At 40.9% G+C, this 21,343-nt stretch overlaps 1 protein-coding gene across 4 annotated transcripts in view; it reads right to left on the bottom strand.

Moving 5' to 3' along the window:
• Window positions 1-4,951: 4,951 nt before the first annotated feature.
• The window catches only part of RBM20 (RNA binding motif protein 20), a 94,653-nt gene continuing 78,261 nt past the window's right edge, over window positions 4,952-21,343 (bottom strand). For 2 of the 4 annotated variants that reach the window (XM_081954280.1, XM_081954281.1), the window contains exons 11-13: window positions 16,818-16,937; window positions 14,980-15,101; window positions 4,952-8,119 (exon numbers count right to left, since the gene is read on the bottom strand). In XM_081954280.1, coding sequence (XP_081810406.1) covers window positions 8,009-8,119; window positions 14,980-15,101; window positions 16,818-16,937 — 353 coding nt within the window. In that variant the 3' untranslated portion in view covers window positions 4,952-8,008. Of the gene's footprint in view, window positions 8,120-14,979; window positions 15,102-15,189; window positions 16,076-16,817; window positions 16,938-21,343 lie in introns of those variants that run through there. The other 2 variants (XR_014175496.1, XM_081954282.1) reach the window with 2 other exon arrangements.

Here is a 21,343-nt window from a genome sequence, read left to right as displayed (position 1 = left end):
GGTTCTGCCATTGTTTTTCCTACAAAACTGGTGGGATGTAGTCTTACAAGAAGGGAGCATACCTGATGGTGTGAACCTTTTAGACTACAACCAAACTTTGGCTGTGCTTGTGGTATAATGGCCACAAGAATGAAATGTGTCAGAATTGACAAATATTGCCCTCATGAATGTGGCATGGGTAATCCAGGATACAAGTCTGGATTAACAAAGCTATGATGGGTAATTAAAGCAGTGTCTATGGTCCTATTTGCTGATGATGATAGTAAGTGAAAGACGGATTTGGAAGAGGAATAAATAGGAAAAGATAAATTAATGAAAAAACCTAAAGAAATGTAGGTATGTAACTTATGCGTGATTGCATATAAGACTGACTAATGCACGGGTATCAAACTATGTCACGTGACGTGACATATCGTGACATTTTTTGCCTTTGTGGAGCCGGGGTGGGTGTGGCCTGCATGTGATGCATTTGGCCCATGGGCCGCCAGTTTGACACCCCTGGTAATGGAAAAACATTATTGTTGTTGGACAGGGATCTCATCATCGGTTGGGAGACTGTGGCCGTGGTCGTTGGGTACGGCCGGTCATATGTCCCAACCCCCGCAATCTAAGTGGTCAGGCACTACAAAGCCAGGGCCTGAGACTGATGCTATGCAATTCCAGGTCCGTTGTCAACAAAGCCCCCCTCATTAACGACTTGGTGTCAGAGGGGGAGCCGGAACTGGCAGGAATCACGGAGACCTGGCTGGGCCACGAGGGAGGTCTCCCTCTCGTGGAAATGTGCCCGCCAGGTTACCGCACATTTCATCAGTCACAGGCACTAGGCAGGGGTGGTGGGGTAGCGGTTGTGAGGGAAGGTCTCGAGCCGAGACCACTGTGCCACAGATAACCGGTTGTGAGTCCCTATGCGTGAAGTGGGGGCCAGGGAGGCAGTTGGGCTTGCTGATTGTATACCTGGCTCCTCGCTATGCATCAGCAGCCCTGCCCGAGCTCCTCGAGGTGATCGCCGAGATGGCAGTTGAGACCCCCAGGCTGCTGGTCAATAGGGACTTTAACTTGCCATTGGTAGGGGAGACATCCGAGGTAGCTCGGGAGTTCATGGCCTCCATGACAGCCATGGACCTGACCCAAGTAATTCAGGGCCCCACACACGAGGGAGGTCACACACTGGATCTTATCTTTGTCTCTGGCCGGTGGAGGAGTGATCTGGGAGTAGGGGATTTAGCTATCACCCCCCTGTCATGGTCAGATCACTCACTTCTCCGGCTCGACTTCCCAGCCGCTACTCCCCATCGCGGGGAGGCGGAACCGGAATGTCCAAGATGGTTCCGCCCCAGACGCCTGATGGAACCTGATAGGTTCCAGACGGAGCTTGGGCCATTTCCTGTAGCCCTGACCCGCACCCGGATGGAGGACCTAGTGGCTGCATGGAACAGTGGGGCCACCGGGGCTTTGGACCGGGTTGCGCCTTTGCGGCCTCTCTTGCGGCAGCGAACCACCCAGGCCCCTTGGTTCACCGAGGAGCAGAGGGTGATGAAGCGCCGCAAGAGACACCTAGAGAGCAGATGGAGATCGTCACGCTCTGAATCTGACCGATCACAGGTGAGAGCCCATTTACGGACTTACCTTGTGGCGTTAAGAGTGGCCAAGCGTCAGTATTGTACCACTCTTATTGCGTCCGCAGATAACCGCCCTGCTGCCCTGTTTGGGGTAACCTGCTCCCTCCTTCAACAGAGGCCGCGGGAAGCCCCTTTGCAGGGTAGAGCAGAGGAATTTGGGGAGTATCTGCAGGACAAAATCGCTCAGATTCGAAGCGAGTTGGTCCCTACTAGTGGTCTAGAGGGGACGTCGGAGGTGGGTCTTGAGTTTCCACTCTGGGAGGAGTTTGACTCTGTTACTTCCGATGATATGGACAGGTTGCGTAAGCGACTGCGAGCCACCACATGTTTACTGGGCCCGTGCCCCTCTTGGCTTGTACTGGCATCCTGGGAGGTCACACGAGGCTGGCTCCAGGAGTTAGTCAACACTTCTTTGAGTGAGGGGTTCTTGCTGGCCGTCCTGAAAGAGGCGGTGGTGAGGCCCCTCCTCAAGAAGCCTTCCCTGGACCCAGCTTTGTTAGCCAACTACCGTCCCGTCTCCAACCTTTGCTTTCTGGCGAAGGTTGTAGAGAGAGTGGTGGCACAGTTTCCACGCCACTTGGAGGAAACTGATTATCTGGACCCGCGCCAGTCCGGTTTCCGGCCCGGTCATAGCACGGAGACGGCATTGGTCACGTTGGTGGATGATCTCTGGAGGGCCAGAGATGGGGGTTGCTCCTCCATCCTGGTCCTATTAGACCTTTCAGCGGCTTTTGATACCATCGACCATGGTATCCTATTGCATCGACTGGAGGGGCTGGGGGTGAGGGGCACTGTTCTGCGGTGGTTCTCCTACCTCTCTGGCCGAGTGCAATTTGTATTGGCAGGGGGGCAGAGGTCGACCTCGAGGCCACTCACTTGTGGGGTGCCACAAGGGTCGGTCCTCGCGCCTCTCCTGTTCAATGCATATATGAAGCCGCTGGGCGAGATCATTCGTGGGTTCGGGGTAGATTACCATCTGTACGCGGATGATACCCAGCTGTACATCTCTACCCCAAACCACCCCAATGATGCCGTCAAAGTGATGTCCCGGTGTCTGGAAGCCGTACGGATCTGGATGGGAAGTAACAGACTCAAGCTCAACCCGTCCAAGACTGAGTGGCTGTGGCTACCGGCACCCCGGTTCAACCAGTTGATTCCATCACTGGCCATTGGGGGCGAACATCTGGCCCCCGTGGATCGGGTACGCAATTTGTGCATCCTCCTAGATGCAGGGCTGTCAATGGACGACCATGTGACAGCCGTGGCAAGGGGGGCGTTTCACCAGGTTCACCTGGTGCGCCAATTGCGTACCCTATTGGACCGGAACGCCCTTTGCACAGTCACCCATGCGCTTGTGACGTCCCGGCTAGACTACTGTAACGCTCTCTACATGGGGCTCCCCTTGAGGTACGCCCGAAGACTGCAGTTGGTTCAGAATGCAGCCGCGCGGGCAGTTTCGGGAGTCACTAAATACTCCCACGTAACACCACTCCTGCGTGGGCTGCACTGGCTACCTGTAGCTTTTCGGGTGCGTTTCAAGGTGCTGATTATCATCTTCAAAGCGCTGCATGGCACAGGACCTAGTTATTTGCGGGATCGTATCCTGCCCCACACATCCCTTCGGCCGATCCGCTCACACAGAGAGGGACTCCTCCAGGTGCCGTCCACTAGGCTGTGCCAGCGGGCGACACCCAGGGGAAGGGCCTTCTCTGTGATGGGCCTGACCCTCTGGAATGACCTTCCCCCTGATATTAGAACAACCACGGACCTCCGCTCCTATCGCCAGAAGCTCAAAACCCACCTGTTTAATCTAGCCGGCCTGGCCTAATTCCAGCTCTCCCACCTCAGTCTGTATTTTTAAATTTCACAGGTTGGTCTTAAGGCTAAGTTTTTAATTTTTATAAACCTGTACAGGGGTCTAAATTTAATTCGATTTTAATTATATTTATTATTGTTTGTATGGTTTTAATGTGGTACCTGTACACCGCCCCAAGTCCCTCCGGGGAGAGGGGGCGGTCTAGAAATCAAATCAAATAAATAAATAAATAAATAAATAAATAAATAAATAAATAAATAAATAAATAAATAAATAAATAAATAAATAAATAAATAAATAAATGGTATGACTAAAGAATATCCACATTAACTATATGTAACAGTATATAACTGGTTAAATATAAAGGTGATTTGAATAGCAATATGGTGTTGAAAATTAAAACTATACAAAAATTTGAAATGCTTACAATTTGCACAATAATTTCAAAATGCTTTATCTTTTAAAAAATACAGGTGCAAAAGAGAAACACAATTCCCACAAATCTAAAACCCAGAATACATAATATGAAATGTTTGACTGTACACAATTTTAATGCATACCTATATATAATGAGCATCAGATTCTAAATCAGTAATCCTTTACTGAATATGTAACATGTACAGGTAATAATTTATTATAAATTGAACTAAAATAGTAATTTACTTACAGGGCTGTGTAAAATAATGTATTAGTGATATTTTTATACATGTTCAAAGAAAAATGATTAGAGCAAATACTGTTGCTCTAATAGCAATAACAATAGCACTTAGATTTATATACCACTTCACAGTGCTTTACAGCCCTCTGTAAGCGGTTTAGAGTCAGCATATTGCCCCCAACAATATATGATAATGATATTATTCATAAATGAATAATAAATGAATGAGTAATAAATAAACTAGCCAGTAGGGGGCAGACAATTCACAACAGAAACGCTAGATTTAAAGCAGAAAAATGGAACTGGCTTGAGTAATGTTTTTAAAAGATTTAGTTTTTGGGACAAGAGCATAATTCAAATGATGAATTTCTTGGGAAGTAACAGTGTGATTTGAGCATTCTGCAAAAACAAATAACAATCTTACCAAAGTTTGGTCTTCCTCATCCTACAAGTAATTTTCAGGGTGCTTTTGCTGATAGCTCCAGTGCTATAAGTAAAAAATTCTGCAAGCAATTGCTTTTCCCTATTTAGAATTGGTGGTAAATACAGGAAGGTTGAAACAGAACATAAAATCATCCTGATGCTTGCCTCCAAGTCTAAAATGCAAGAGAAAAAATTATCATAACATCCCTCTGCTACATATATCACAACTATCATCACTCCAGTTGATGTATAAAAGCTAGGATTTAATTATGATTTCATGTTGAAGGTTAAACTCCAGTCCAAAGTTGTTTTGTGCACATTGTAGTCGGGACACAGCCAATGCAAGCATTTGTCAAGAGTAATTGAAAGCTGAATAAATGTTGCACAAGAACAGGAATCCAGAGGAAAGTTACTGCGGATACCAAAGCTCACCAGTCATTCAAAATTATCTTTATTACAACCATTCATTTATTTTTACAAATGCAATGTGAAATCAATTGCATCAATAGATCAAGATATATAGACAATAAAAATGTGTGCTTCTTCCTGATTAAACTTCTGACACATCTAACAAATGTTTACAAGCCAGTAAAAGACTATATGATTAATAAATAATAATATCTGGTCCAGTTCAAGTATTTATCAATACATCAAACTTGATATAGAAACCCTGAAAGCCTAATACTATTTATGAGTTGCAGTCATTAAAAAAATTTTTCAAACTTTATGCCTCAGGGCTTAGATTCCTTAGTTTTAAAATGCAAGGTATGTGATATGAAGTAATAGGTTGAGACAAGTAAGGTGTTGCAAGACCTAAAGATTTTAAAATATTTAAAATATTTTGCAATTGTTTATAAATAAGCTTTTTACATACTTATAATAAAGTCTTTGGATTTTCTTCAAGCTACCCTGTGCATGCCCCCTGCACCCTAAATACAATCATAAAGGATAAGGCAGGGGGAAAAGCAAGTGTTTTAAAATTTCAGGTTTTTAGCATAATAATTCCAAAGCAAGATTGCCATTTTGGTTACATAAGCAATTCCACATCTTTCTATCTTCTGCTGCTGGAATATGTATTCTTCACTGTCTGTGAGATTATTTTCACTAGGATCTACGTTAAAATTACAAATATAGTTATGTTCCCCCTACAGACCAACTGTGCCTTTTCTGTAATACCAGAAGTAAAGATATATTAGTTTTCCTTGTTATTATTCCCTATTTTAATATTTTTGTCAGCTGCCTTAGATAGTTTTAAACTTAAACTTGGGATAAAATGTTTTAACTGACCAATATTACTGAAATAGAAAAAATGTGGTATATGCTTTAAGGATATGCCTGCCTTTATTTTACAAAGTCAAGCCATAGGCTAGGATCTCAAAACTTCTTAAATTTATGATTCTGAAATATGTTACGTCTCTTGTTATATTAAAGTTGAGACAGGAATGTGGGTATTTAATGAATTATTTAATGGCACAGACATATTAAAAATAAAAACAATGAAAATATTGGTTCCTTTGCCTTACAATTAAGAAAAGGATGACATTGAAGCAGGTAATACAATCAGATTTTGGTTGGGAGAGCTTGAAATTAAAGATTTTTTTAATTACAAAAGAAAGATTTCATGGGATAATGGGACAACTTTAGAAGTAGCAAATGGTGGAAATATTTTTTGTAAATTGTTCAACCACTTAAACAAGGCTCTAGTATAGAACAATTATACTTGCTCTTGCAACATGGTTCAGGACCATTATGTAGTATATTTTATAGTAACTTTTTATGATAGCAGTTACCAGCAGTTATTATATCCACAAGTAAATAAATATGTGCTCTATTAAGTGAAATATGTATCAACTTTCCACACACACATAATGTGCTGGGCAGCTATATAATTAATGTAAAATTTATGAACATTAAATTTTAAGATAGTTCTAATGAGGACTGTAATATTTAGTTGATTCATATCAGAATGCTTGATTTGTTAAAATATGTTTGATTTACTGAAGTAATTAAAATGTGTATTATGTATGTGCCAATCCCATCAGGGCACTTACAGCAGCATATATAGGTTTTTGAACAGCTTCTCATCTAGAAGTACTATTATATTCCTGTGCAAATATATTAGGATTTAGCAAACAATGGCTTTAAAAAAATAGCTTTAAGAAACATGGAAGAAAGTAGAAAATAAGACTAGCAGGGAAAACATGAGTCATAGTATGCTAGACTTACAGAAATTTAGAGTTATACATATGTTCACAAATTGAAAATAGAAGGGTTTCTTTAATTCTGTCCATTTCAGTACATACTTTAAAAACTCTTTTTGAAAATATATATCATGAATTGCCTTATACCTGACAAGGACAGCCTTGCCCAAAAGAAACAATATTATCAGCAGTAACATAATATCTTAACTGTACTGGTAGTTCTTGACATACAACTAGAGTTTGGACCAGAATATCCATTGTTAAGCAAGTGATTCGCGCCCGATTTTACACCTTTTTTGGTCATGGCTGTTAACCGAATCACTGCAGTTAAGTGAATCATGTGGTCATTAAGTGAATCTAGCTTCCCCCATTGACTTTGCTTTTTGGAAGCTAGCTAGAAAAGTCACAAGTGGTGATCAGGTGATCAAGGATGCTGCAACTGTCATAAATACATGCCATTTGCCAAGCACCTGAATGCTATGATTGTCATAACTCTGAGGACCAGTCTAAGTCCCTTTTTTTAGTGCCATTCAGTGACTTTGAACAGTCATAAATGAATGGTTGTAGGCAGAGGTGGGTTGCTGCGGGTATGGTTTGGTATGGGTATTCCGGTAGTGGCTTAGAGCAGCTTCAAGCATACCGGTACGGTGGCTCTTTGCCCCCCCCCCCGCCTGCCCGCCCCCCCTCTATACCTGTTTTTATGGCAACCGGCAAAGTATGCACGCACGCACAGCGTGCAGTGCCTGCACGAGCCCCAACAATCAGCTAGTTGTCGCAGGGGCAGTGGATTGCGCACATGCGCACAGCGCAAGTCAGGCACATGCGTGAACAGAACGTGCGAGCGCGTGATCAGCATACCGGTAGTGACAGTAAGAACAACCCACCACTGGTTGTAGGTCAAGGACCACCTGTAATGTAATTTAAGCTGTAGTATATTACTGAGCATGATCATTGAACAAAACTACTAATGCAAAATTTTTATTCAGATCATTTCTTTTTCAGAAAAGCCTCATTCACAGACCAACTGAGGTTGTAACACAAATAACAGAGAAAATCCCTGAGAATTCTGATTTAAAGAGCACAGTATCCATTTTGGAGAGATGGAGCTGCTACTTATAGAAATGTCACTTGTGTTTTATTATATTGCAGAGATTACATTTTTAATGGTGCTCTCAGTCTGGCTGCCAGAAAAAGTTAATTATGATTTACTTTTTTTAGCAAAGTGCAAACCATAGGTGCATCATTGAGAACAGCAAACAAATCATCAAGTTTCCAATTTGATTTTTAAAAATCATAGCTTTTTCTCCTCAAAGTGTGGGACAATCCCTGTATCATCTTGGGCTGAGCTGTTTTCTTTTTCATTCATCTTCAGATTCTCTTCTGCAAGCTGTGATAGGTATTTCTATGAGGGACAAAGAAACTGCTTTTAAAGTAATGAACAATTACATTGTCTAAAGTACACTATGTATTTCTATATAAGCATTTAATAATATAGGATCGAAAAAGACGTACCAAGCTAATAATTAGTCCCAGGGGCAGCATGACTACATGTATCAACTCACCTCAGCTTCTCCTCTTCGCCAGTCTCGCTTGGTTTACTCTCTAACTGGTGATATTATGGTGAGCATGTGCAGATATGTTTAACACAAGTTAGCACTTTTTTCCTAACTTAAAGCAAAATTTCAAAATGCTTCCAAGTAGCTAGCATGAGTTGCTGAGAAATCCTTGTGCAATATAATTTTTTTTTTGAAATTGTTTTTTATTAGTTTTACAAAATTTTGAGGAAAAGGGTAGTGGGTATGGTTACAAATTTTGACAGGTACATCATGCAGGAAATTCCCCCAATTCTCATAACTTTTACATAATAATAAACAAAATGATTATTGCTTAACTAGATTTGTGATTTTGATAATGTGTTTTACAATGATGAAAAAGTCACAGTTTGCACTGAAACGTTTAATAGGATCACAGGTAGTCCTCAATATAATGACCATAATGGAGCCTGTCCATTACTGTTACAAGTAATGACAATCATGATGTGATATAGGCTTGCTTAACAATCGCCCCTCCAATCTCCTAGATGCTACTGTTAGATGAACGGATGGGTCGTTAAACAAGCATGGGGTATCTCATGAGTTGGGGACGCCTACCACCAAGCATGGAAATGTTTGGAAAGCTTTTTGTTACTTGTATACTCACTTTAGGACCCAGCTTCTGCCATAACTCTGGTGCATTTCTTAACTGCTTTTTCTTTAGAGCTGAACTTTTTCTTCAGCTCTTCCAGGCGAACAAGCTCCTTCCTTCCTTCCTTTCCTTCCTTCCTCCCTTCCTTCATTCCTCCCTCCCTTCCTTTCTCCCTTCCTTCCTTGAAAGTTCCCAAGTCATACAGTTAAAATGGCTGAACAAAAAAAAACCAACCGCCATATATGGGCCATTATGTAGTATCATCTCTCTTATTTTTTAGTATGATCCTTCTTCAACATTCAGGAACTACTCAATCTGAGGGCTTCCTTGCTTATTCATTTGTTTGTCTGTTTATTGAATGTATATGGCTGCCTGACTCCTCTGTGACTCTTGATAGTATACAATATTAAAACAATTCCAAAGTACAAAGAAAATAACAACAGATGTTTGTGGGGAAATGTCAGCTTCCAAACAGAGCCACGTAACACCCAAGGGACTGGCCGCTCAATCTAGTCTAACGCTTGGGAGCAGAGCCAGGTTTTGAAGACTCTTTAAAGCCAGGCCTGGGTGGGAGCCAAACGGCAGGGCAATACTACTGATGCAAAGTAGGGCCTTTGGAACAGCTGTGCACTTAATTAGAATTAAATTCAGTAGTCATGCATACATGCACAACACACACACATACAAGAAGCTGATACTCTTAGACCTTCTGGTAAAGAAGCCCTGCCAAACCAATGCCACTTAGTTCACACTCTTAAAAACAGATTCATCTGTTGCTTAGGTTTACTAAAACCATTAATATGTCCAGATCTTAATAAGCAAGTGCACATTTATCCAGCTATGTAAAACTGCTTTGGTCTTAGATTTAGTGGAACACCAAGAATCCTAAAGGCAAGCCCTTCACCTGTTCCCATCTCCTTTTTCAGTTAAGCTCGTGCATGACTTATTACCATGCTGTGTACATCATATCACTTCTTGCTCTAAATAAAGGCCAAGGTGAGGTGACAATCTTCTCTTGATCTCTAATGATATAATGTGTAAATATTCTTCAGATGTGCAACTAGAGAATTAAACTGAAGTATTTTAGCATTTAGTTTACTGCTTCCTAACTTACATTCTACAAAACTGTAAGAGAGATGGAGGGTTAAGAAATACGAAATATAAATAAATAAAACACCTATGTTTCCCAAACAGTGTAAATGTATTATGTGAGTTGTCTGAATCTATTCAGCTTTCACTAACTAAACAAGCACCTAGAACATTTTTGAGGCCCCCACTAACCAAACAATGACTAGAACATTTTTGAGCCCCCGTCCAAACATACTGAAATAACTTGGAAAAATCATTGTTAAAAACAAGTGGATGCTTTTAAGTGAAAAGCCATTGGGAATCCTACTACCTTTTTCTTCAGCATTGTAAAAGAAGGTTTTCAGCATTCACTACAATGGAGGTCAAATATTGAAATAGACTCAGTGTCGAATTGATTCTAAAATTCATAAATGTTATTCCAGAAGGCACACACAAATGTATGCATTCTTATACATCCCTTTATTTTTAAAGTTGAGGGGTAAAAGGGGTAAAGAGTGTATTATTAAACCATGTTTCATTTCAATGTTCTTTTCATTGATCAACTGATTGAAACAGACAGGTAAGTATTCCTCATAAAAGGCAGTTTTGGGATCCAAATTGCTAGGTGGACTTGCAAAGTTTAAGAAACACAGTTCTAATTAGTTCTTTTTAGATTTAACTCAGAAGTATGACATGTCCACCATTCTTATAACATTAGCTGTACCCGGCCACGCGTTGCTGTGGGCCAGTCTGGTTAAACGGAAAAAAAAGAAAAGAGAAAGCGCAAGTCCCCCGGAAGAGGCAGCTCCCGCATGGAAGTGAGTCACGGTGGCCCCTGCAAGAGCCGCCACGAAGGACGCTCCCATAGGCCCTGGCCTGGGTGAGCTGAGGAGGAGAGGAGGAGGCCGCCGCCCCCGACCCAGCTTCCTTCAGTGGTGGCGGCGAGAGGAGACAGCCGGCGTCCCCTGAGGAGCAGGAGGAGGAGGAGGAAGGAGCTGCCCCTGGCAACACGGACACGAGGCAGCCCCCGCTGGCTGCAGCCCCATCCAGAGACGCCGTCGCCGCTACAGTCGCCACCTCACGGGGCACCCAGCGCCCACCCTAACCCCGCTGCGCCTCAGGCTGAAACCACCGGCACCCTGTCGGAGCCGCCTTGGCAAGGCTGTAGCTGGCTCTCTGTGAGGGGGGTGGAGAGCACGTGCAGCCAGCCAGGCTGAGGAGACGCTCCGCCTCCACCTCCTCTGGAGCTCCACTGGGCTGGGAGGGGGGAGGCCGGCTTAAGGGTGGGAGGAGGTGGCCGAGGGACGGGGCAGGTGCCACCCTGGCACAGACAGCAAAGGCCTGGTGGGAGGGGAGGAGAGAGAAGAGAGGGGGAGGCTGAAAGACTTCAGCTCCCCTTGGTGGAAATGGCGAAGCTCGTCGGAGGAGGGGTAGAAAGGGGAAAGTGCAGCCGCAGCCCAGCCACACATATAAAGGGACCGTCGGGACGAAGCTGGAGAGAGGCCGAACTGTTCGAATATAGTATACTCAAGAAATGAACGCTATGGTATAGCGTGTGTTGCTTTTACGTCCAGCAGATGGCGCTGGTTTTCAAAAAAGCATGTTTTTACCTGTCACAGGTGTGACATCTATATAATATACGTATATAAAAACATGCGCGTAATCGAATGCAACGTTGTGTTAAAATTTCAAAGCAATCGGTGAAGAACTTTCAGAGATTTGAGATTTTGAACAAACAAACATTACATTTTTATTTATATAGATGGAAATGATAATATGAGCTTCAATATTCCATGGAAAAGTACATTTGAAAGTGCAAAAAACATTTTTGCCTTCTTTCTGCTAGCTTCACATTTTTAAATTTTATAATTTATTTTATCCCAAGCATAATTTGTCCAGAATAACAGAGTTGGAAGGGATCTTGAAGGTCTTGTAGTCCTACTCTCTATTCAAGCAGGAATCCCTATACCATTTCAGACAAATGGTTGTCCAATCTCTTCTTAAAAACCTCCATGTTGGAGCACCCACAACTTCTGGAGGCCAGTCATTCAAAACAGAAAAACACAACACTGAATAATGATATACTACTAAAACTCTTGTATCTGATGGTTTATAACATTCAATTGGGCAAAATCATGCGTCATAAGGCAACAATTTTTAATCAATGTATCTCAAATGGACTAACTTAAATATTGCATCAAAAATTTGGAATCCATGACTCCTGTGGGATTGAAATTTGGAAAAGTTGTATCTGCTTCAGTGATGTGTCATTTCCAACACTTCCTGCCAGCTTCCCACATGTCATTGGGGAAGGTGGCAAGAAGTTGCTAGTCCAAGGACAGTAGGCAAATAAGCGGCTGCTGCCAGATGAAGGAGGGAGAGAGAGAGTGGGTAAGAGAGAGGCATAACAAGGTTCAGGAGAGTGCAGAGAAGTGCATGACACAGGTCAGGGAAAATGCCCAAGGGTGTAGGCTGGGGAGGATGCCCAAGAGGTCTGACAAGGCTCAGGGAGGGTCTGTGAGGATGGAGCACAGATTGGGGAGAGTACATGAGAATATGGGTAAGGAAGAACGTGCTGGAATGTGAGGGAGGCAGGGTGAGAGTCAGGAAAAGCATGTTGGAGGTGTACTAGTAGGAAAAGAAATAACTCTGAAATGATGTCCTAACAGGTTACAATACCATACAGTTTCCTAGTATTCTTGGTATTTCTAAATCACTGTTTTACATGCCTTCCTGAATTTGTTTTGTTTGTTTTACAACAAGGACATGCATATCAAGGACAACATTCTTCAAAGCTCTTAGAGTAAATAGCAGTGTATGATTTACATATTGAAGCTTGAAAAAAAACCTGATAAAATAATATCACGATTAAAATGAAGAAAAAGGAGCAATCTGAGGAAGAAACTGGATATCAGGATGGAATACTGCCTTGTGTTTGTGGAACATTATAAATAGAGGGTTGAGGTGAAGAGGTGCTAATTCTCTTGGGAAAAATTCAATGCGATCTACTTGCAAGCTTAAAGTAGCCACATAACCCAGCAGACTCTGGAGGATGCAAGCAGATACTGCTGCTGTAGGCTAAAATGCCAAGATAGAGTGTGAGGTAATCTTGCCTGCTACTAAAAAGTACTGGAGAATCCTGCATAAGTCCCAGAAATCTTAAGAAGTGGGAACAATTAAGTGAGCTTTCTTGTGGTTGATACAAAAGTGCAAGCAGGCTAGGTCTAATATAGCTCTGGCATTAGCAACTACTTCTTCCTTTGAAGGAGCTGCCAGAAGGTAATTACCAAAGTAATGAAAAACTTATCTCACTTGAAAGTATTAAGTGGACTCATACAACCCTGTTGCATTTTAATACTCTTTTGCTGGAGTTGAAAGATCAAAAAGAAGCATCTTGAACTGAAACAGATACTCTCTAGTAATAAATGAAGGCACTGGTGATAGTCTGTCCTGATTCATTGTATGGATGTAGATGTCCTTCATATCAGTCATGTAAACTGGTAGCTATTAGAGGTGAGAACACTTGAAAATGGGATGAAGAATCAGTGTGAAGATACGGTTATGTTTCAAGTTGTGAAATTAAGGAGTAAACCTTCCCTTCTATCTCAAATATAGGCAGGACATCTATTCTTCCTTTGCACGACAAAGTGGTTACTTTGGTTTGCAAGATAACAGGGTGGGGGTGCGGGGAATAACAACAGCATAGTATTGTGAAGACCCCTGGAACTTGAAGACATAGCTCTGCTTATTATAATAAAAACCTAAAGTTAGTTAGTTTTTTATCTCCATTTAAGGGGGGGAAAGTGAAGGCAATCTACCAAGTTTACTGCTACAGTTATGAACCATGAATTCAAGTAAAAGAAATGTTTGGATCTCTGAAGCTGAATTTAGAAAATGCAAAGTTGCTTGCTTCTATTGCTAGAACTATTATATATAGACAGGGATAGACTCAGGGGTGGGCTTCAAAAATTGCAGCAACAGGTTCGCTGCCCCGTTGCTGGATGAGCATGGCCTAGTCAGCCTCCTGCACCACGGCAGGGGTAGGGGTTGTTTTCTCCCTCCTCAGGCTCTGGGAGCTTTCCTCAAGCCTCTGGGAGGGCAAAAACCGCTTCCCCCAGGCTCCAAAGGCCGGAAACAGGCCCGTTTCTCAACTTCTGGAACCTCTGGAGGCCCGATTTCCTCCGTCCCCGAGTCTCTGCACTTAACTGGTATAATGAACAGGTTGCATGGAGACTCGTGGGTGGGAGGGGCAGGGAGGAGTGGGTGTGGCCAGCCAGAAGTGGCATTTGGGGGTTTGCAGAACTGGGCAGAATCCTAGCTAGGGGATTGCCCGAACCTGTGCAAACCACTGGATTGACTGCAGATGGTTTTAAACATCATATGAAGCTCCTTGTTACAAGAAGGTTTTACATAAAAAGCTGTTGTATTTCACTATGAAAATCTAAGTTTTACTTCACTGAATGAAACAATAATGATCTTCAGGCTGATGTTGCCGCCTCAACCAATTCACACAATCATGCCTTGAGACTGAACAGTATTTTTTATGGTTCAGAAGCTGCAACCAATTTGGTGCTTCATGGTATTAATCTGCTGGATACCAATCATATTATCTTCTCGTGGGATGTCTTTGGGGCTTCTACTTTTATATTATTTGGTAAATGATACAGCATAGTTATCATTTTCTTCCCCAAAAGATTTGATATTGACCTTGGTATTGAACTACCTAACCGATATACACTTAAAAAGATTGTATGCTACTGAAGTAATATAATTTATATCCTATATCATGCAGTTTTCTATTCTACTATAGTGGAGGGCACTTTCTACAATATTCTTCCTCGTCCACCACTACTATGATAAAATTGAGCTCACAGGGGAAACACAACACTGCAATGAAGAACAACGACGATGCATATACCACAGTAGAATACATATGCAGGCTAAAGATCTTGCATATGCTGTGAATAGTTTGGATAATTTCATAATCTGGATGAAATAATGATTTGTTACCTGCAGATTTTTATAGTGAACAGCACTTCTACAATGATGAACTTTCGCTGCATCTTCATTTGTGTAAAAAAGTCCACAAAGTTTGCAATAATAGCCAGTTCTGGGAACAACAAATTCCACACCTATAAAAAAATGAATTAAAACAATTAGGAATAAATTTTAAAAAACATGCATAGGAGAAAAAAATGTTGAATTCAGCTTGTTGTCAATTTGAACCTAATGAACTGCACGTAGTCCTCAACTTACAACAGTTCATTTAGTGATCATTCAAAGTTACAATAGTGCTGAAAAAAAGGGATTTATGACCCTTTTTCACACTTACAATATTGCAGTATTCGTCTGGTCACGTGATCAAAATTCAGATGTTTGGCAACTGGTTCATATTTATGACCATTGCTGTGTCCCAGGGTCATGTGATCCCCTGCTGCAAACTTCTGATAAGCAGAGACAATGAGGCAACCAGATTCACTTAACCGTGTTACTAAATTAACAGCTGCATTGGCTCACTTAACAACTGTGCCAAGAAAGGTTGTAAAATTGAGCAAAACTCACTTAACAAATGTCTCATTGAGCAACATAAATGTTGGGCTCAATTGTGGTCATAGGTTGAGGACTACCTGCATAGTATAGCCAATACTATTTACCTAATAGTAGTATTTTTCATGTTTCCACTTCCAATTATTTCAATGAGTAAACATATCTAATTATTTTCGTCTTGCAAATCATTACATGTTTTAAATTCAATACAGAACATTTGAGCCATTTACATCAATAAAAACTATAAGATATGTAAATATTCATTGTTATTTTTTATTTGACCAATTTATAAAATTGGATCAAGAAGATTCCACATGCCAGACCCACATTTCTTTAAATAAAGATCTGGACAAAGCAAATTAGCCCTTTTCATTCCTTGTATTGTTTTTTCTTCCTTTTAGAGAAAAGAGGGTTTTAAATCCAAATGTTAGAAGGAAGGCTTACAGTTGAAAATAAACTAAATTTATCCTCTGTTTCTAAAGAAGGGAAGGGAAAAAAGGAGTGAGAAATTCCATTTCCTTTCATTCTGGGATTCTTTCTCTTTTATAGTAGCTCTGACCTGGGGAAACAGATGGAAATGCAGCAGTTAAATAATCAATCAAACCCATGGTTACTTAACATTTTAAAGTGAATGTTCAGTGCTTTCCATATTTTTCTCTCCTTTTGGTTTTTGTATTGAGGTTCCTTAAAAGTTTGCTCTAGTCTTGGGCTCGTGATATGTTGTCTGCAGCTAATAATAAAATCCAGTCAGTATCATTCACCCATACTCATTTAATCCTGTTTACCAGGATTGGTGTTTCCAATTAAATTTTTATTTTAAATATGTAATATGCAGAAAGTTGAACTTCTCATCTTTTCTTTCCTTGATTATCATCATTTCCATAGATGATATCAATACTATTATCATCATTATCCATTCTAACAGCTAAGCAGAAAGATTTGTTTATATTTTGTTTATTCATTCACTTGAAGCAGGCTGCTTCCCTGAATTTAATTAGCAAAAATCAACTGATTTCTGTCAGTTTCATTAAAGAAAAATGGTCCATGCTCATCTTGATTAATGAAACTTAACTCTGTTCAGAATCAGATACATGACATTACATATTGAAGCAGCTGGACATCTGTGATTTTTCAGATTCTGCCTAAGAGATACTGTCCACAGTATTTTCTTGAATCTGGAGTTTTAAATATTGTTCTCAAGATAGAAAACCTTGCTGAATAAACTCAAGATACATTGTTTTATAAGTTAAAGAAACTGTAAAAAGTAACATCATATGTGAATCACTTCTAATCAGACAAACCTAGTGGAATGTTGAGCTCCGTAAATACATCATCTTGTTCCCATGATGGTGAAAAATACGACTTTTTTGATTCAACTTCTGGGAAATCAGGAGTTTTTATTTCTGTGTACCTACAATTTGCTTTAAAAACAGAAGAACACTTTGAATGAAAGTAGTTTCTTCACAAACACCTAAGCCTACAATACCACCTACAAAACATTTTCTAGATTACTCAGGGATTCTTTCATATGATGTTCTCCAAAATTACTATGCATTGTTCCATCTACTTTTTCTTAAGAATTTAGGCGAAGTTATTAAATTGTTACATTACAGTATTTTGGAAATTGAAATCTTGCAAATCCCATAAAGCACAATGGTAAATAAAATATTCTGTAATATTATCCTATTAAATAAAATGTTCCTATAAGAGGCTTCTATCAAATTACTTTCTTGAAAAGAAAAATATCCTTAAAATATGAGGCCAAAACTGAAACATTTTAGGATCGTTCCAACAAAGACACTGTGATGACTCTCCCTGTTGTTTCCTTAGTTATCTCTCCAGATGTTAGCTTGGCAGAAGATGAACCAGTTCCAGACACATCTGGAAGGAAGTTAGTTAATGGCTCCAAGCGGCCATCTGAGGGATTTGGCTCAAGCACAGATGCAGCAGGACAGTCCTGAGGCTTCAGGTGAAGAAAACATGCAGCTGCAGCCAGTCAATGATGAAGAAGAGGAACTGCCTTCTGCACCTGATCCAAGAACATGTACGGCAGAGAAGGTCAGATTATCATTTGAACCTTCCTGGATATCATTTGAACCTTCCTGAAGCTAGGATTGGAGCTGCTGGAGAGAAGGCGGGGTGAGTCACAGAGACAAAGAGAGACTGAGGTGCGGGCCTTTATAGCCTTTATAGAATCATATATCTATAAACCAAAATAGCAATAACACATTCTGCATTAGTGTGCTTGAGATTGTGATTTTATTTTATTTCAAAATGACTGGCTTAGTTCAGTGTAATAGCTGTTTTGCACCTGTCTTTCGCAGTACTCTTTTCAAATTTGGATACTGTCCCCTTTGTAAACAAATTACGAGTCTACATGGGCAGATTACCTATCTAGAATCTGTAATCTGTGCTCTCCAAGCAGAAACTAGGTGTCTACGTCAGCCATTCCACTCTATGGCGAAGCCACACTATCAGCCCCCTCTACCACAAAGATCTTGCAGGAGAAGAGCTGTCTGGACAACTGTGGGATCTGGCAGGTTGAGAGCTGTGAACCATAAACACAAAGCTTTTGCTGTGACCCAGCAAAACAGATATAGTGCCCTTGCTGACCTTAATGGGGACACTAAAGAGATAGGTCAAGGCAGTTGTGATAATGATGACTCAAATAAGCAGGGGATCGTGGTCCAAAACGAAGAACTTTCTTCGGAAAGGCGAAAAGGGGAACCAGGTATCACACATCAGTCGCAGAAGAAGATCAAGGTATGTAAAAAGAGAAGTCACCTTCTGGTTGGTGATTCAATCGTAAGGGATGTTAATTTAGGAGAGGATATGGAGGTTTTAAAAGAGGTCAGGTGTCTGCCAGGTGCTACTGCCAGCAGAGACAAGAGGCGTATTCTTAAGATAGTCAAGAATGCAAGTAAGGACTGTGACGTTGATGCTATTATACATCTTGGCACTAATGATCTATCCCAGAAAGATGTACTTTCTGTGCAGAATGATTTCCAGAACTTGGGGTATGAACTTAATAGTATAGGTTGTAGGCTTATCTTTTCAGAGGTTTTACCTGTATATAAGGAACAAAAAGGGAAGGGCCAGCGTGTAGCAGAGTTTAATGTTTGGCTAAAGGAGTGGTGTAAAAGGGAAGGCTTTGGTTTTATTAGTCATGAAGCCTGTAGTTGGTCCAATGAAAAACTGTACAAAAGAGATGGGTTGCACCCATCCTAGAAGGGGACTGAGTTACTTGGCATTAAATTCACAGATTTTCTTGATAAACATTTAAACTGAAGAGCGGGGACAGAGAATTAATAGATACAGAACATCTCTGTCCCCAGCAAACTAAAATTCATAGGGTTATAAATGCATGTAACATAGATGTGTGTGTGGGTAAGATTATCACTCCTGCTGTCAAGCAAAACCAAGTATGTAATAGTGATTGCCATACCATGTGCATGAATCACACAAGTGGCAAGAAAATAGGGGCAGTCAGCCATAACACAGGTTATGTAGACAGTAAACACAAGGTCAATCAAAATAGACTCAAATGTCTATATACCAATGCACAGAGTATGAGGAATAAACAGGGAGAATTAGAAATTCAAGTAAAAGAGGGCAGATATGATATTATTGCCATTACAGAAACTTGGTGGGATGAAACTGACAAATGGAACATACAGCTAGAAGGATTTAAATTATTTAAAAGAAATAGACCAAATAAAAGAGGAGGTGGAGTTGCATTATATATAAGAAATAACTACGTCTCTACAGAAATAGAGCACAACAATAATGAGAACTATCTTGAATGCATTTGGGTCAATATTAAAGGTTGTGGGGGAAATGACATTGCCATAGGTCTATACTACAGGCCACCCAACCAAGCAGAGGAAGAAGATGAACTTTTTGCTAGTCAGCTAACTAAGGTATGTAGGAAGCACACCACAATAGTAATGGGAGATTTTAACTACCCTGACATCAACTGGGAAACAAACTCTGCACCAAGTGGAAGATCCAACAGGTTCCTAACAAACCTAGCAGACAACTTTGTTTTCTAAAAAGTAGAGAAGGAAACAAGGGGATCAGCCATACTGGACTTAATTCTCACTAACAGAGAGGAAATGATAGAAGGTGTTGAAGCCATAGGAACCCTGGGGGCAAGTGACCATGCAATATTGGAATTCAACATTATCCAAACACAAGTAGTAGAACAAAGTCAAACTAGAGTCTTGGACTTTAAGAAAGCTAATTTCAATAAACTTAGAGACAGCTTGGGAAAAATTCCATGGATGAGAATCCTCGAGGGGAAAACAACCCAAGAAGCTTGGGAAATTTTGAAAAATGAGATTACAAAAGCCCAGTCTAACGCAATACCAATGAAGAAGAAAAATAACAGCTCCCAAAAGAAACCAGCATGGCTGCATAAAGAACTATCTGACAAACTGAAAGACAAAAAAAGTAAGTATAAAAAGTGGAAGGAGGGGGACATAACTAAGGCAGAATATCAGCAAATAGCCCGAGCCTGTAAAGATGAAGTGAGGAAAGCTAAGGCTCACAATGAAGAAAGGCTTGCCACAAAAGTAAAAATTAACAAAAAAAGCTTCTTCCAACATGTTAAAAACAAGAAAAAAGTTAAGGAAACAATTGGTCCATTGCTAGGAGAAAGTGGCAAGAAGGTGACAAGCAACAGGGAGAAAGCAGAACTATTTAACTCATGTTTTGCATCTGTCTTTACACAAAGGGATAAAACAGTCCAACCTATCAAAAGCAGCACCACAAAATTAGGAACACAAATTGAAATAGGGAAGAAAATGGTAAGTGAGCACCTGTCTACCCTAGACGAGTTCAAATCACCAGGACCGGATGGATTACACCCCAGAGTTCTGAAGGAACTAGCAGACGAGATCTCAGAACCACTGAATTATATCTTTCAGAGATCCTGGAACACCGGGGAACTACCAGAGGACTGGAAAAGAGCTGATGTGGTTCCCATCTTCAAAAAAGGGAAAAAATTAGATCCAGGAAACTACAGACCTATCAGCCTAACCTCAATACCAGGAAAGATTCTGGAAAAAATAATCAAGCAACGAATTTGCGAACACCTAGAAGCAAACAAAGTAATAGCCAAAAGCCAACATGGATTTGTCAAAAACAGATCATGCCAGACTAATCTTATTGCATTCTTTGATAATGTGACAAAATTAGTGGACCAGAGGAATGCCGTTGATATAGTTTACTTGGACTTCAGTAAGGCTTTTGATAAGGTAGACCATAACCTACTACTAGATAAAGTAGAAGAATGTGGGTTAGACAGCATCACCACCAGATGGATTCGTAACTGGCTGACCAACCGCACTCAACGTGTAGTTCTCAATGGAACTGCATCTACATGGAGGGAAGTATGCAGTGGAGTACCCCAAGGCTCTGTTTTAGGCCCAGTACTCTTCAACATCTTCATCAATGATTTGGATGAGGGAATAAATGGGGAACTCATCAAATTTGCAGATGATACCAAGCTGGCAGGAATAGCCAACACTCCAGAAGACAGGCTTAAAATACAGAAGGATCTTGACAAACTTGAACATTGGGCACTATCTAATAAAATGAAATTCAATGGTGAAAAGAGTAAGGTTCTACATTTAGGCAACAAAAACGGAATGCACAGGTACAGTATAGGTGATACCTTGCTCAGTAGTAGTAACTGTGAAAGGGATCTTGGAGTCCTAGTGGACAACCATTTAAATATGAGCCAGCAGTGTGCAGCAGCTGCCAAAAAAGCCAACACAGTTCTAGGCTGCATCAACAGAGGGATAGAATCAAGATCACGTGAAGT

The sequence above is a fragment of the Natrix helvetica genome, assembly GCF_964273705.1.
Source record: "Natrix helvetica genome assembly, chromosome: 5".
Classification (NCBI taxonomy): domain Eukaryota; kingdom Metazoa; phylum Chordata; class Lepidosauria; order Squamata; family Natricidae; genus Natrix; species Natrix helvetica.
The sequence above is the reverse complement of the archived record's forward strand: the minus strand, read 5'-3'. Positions and strand labels throughout refer to the sequence as shown.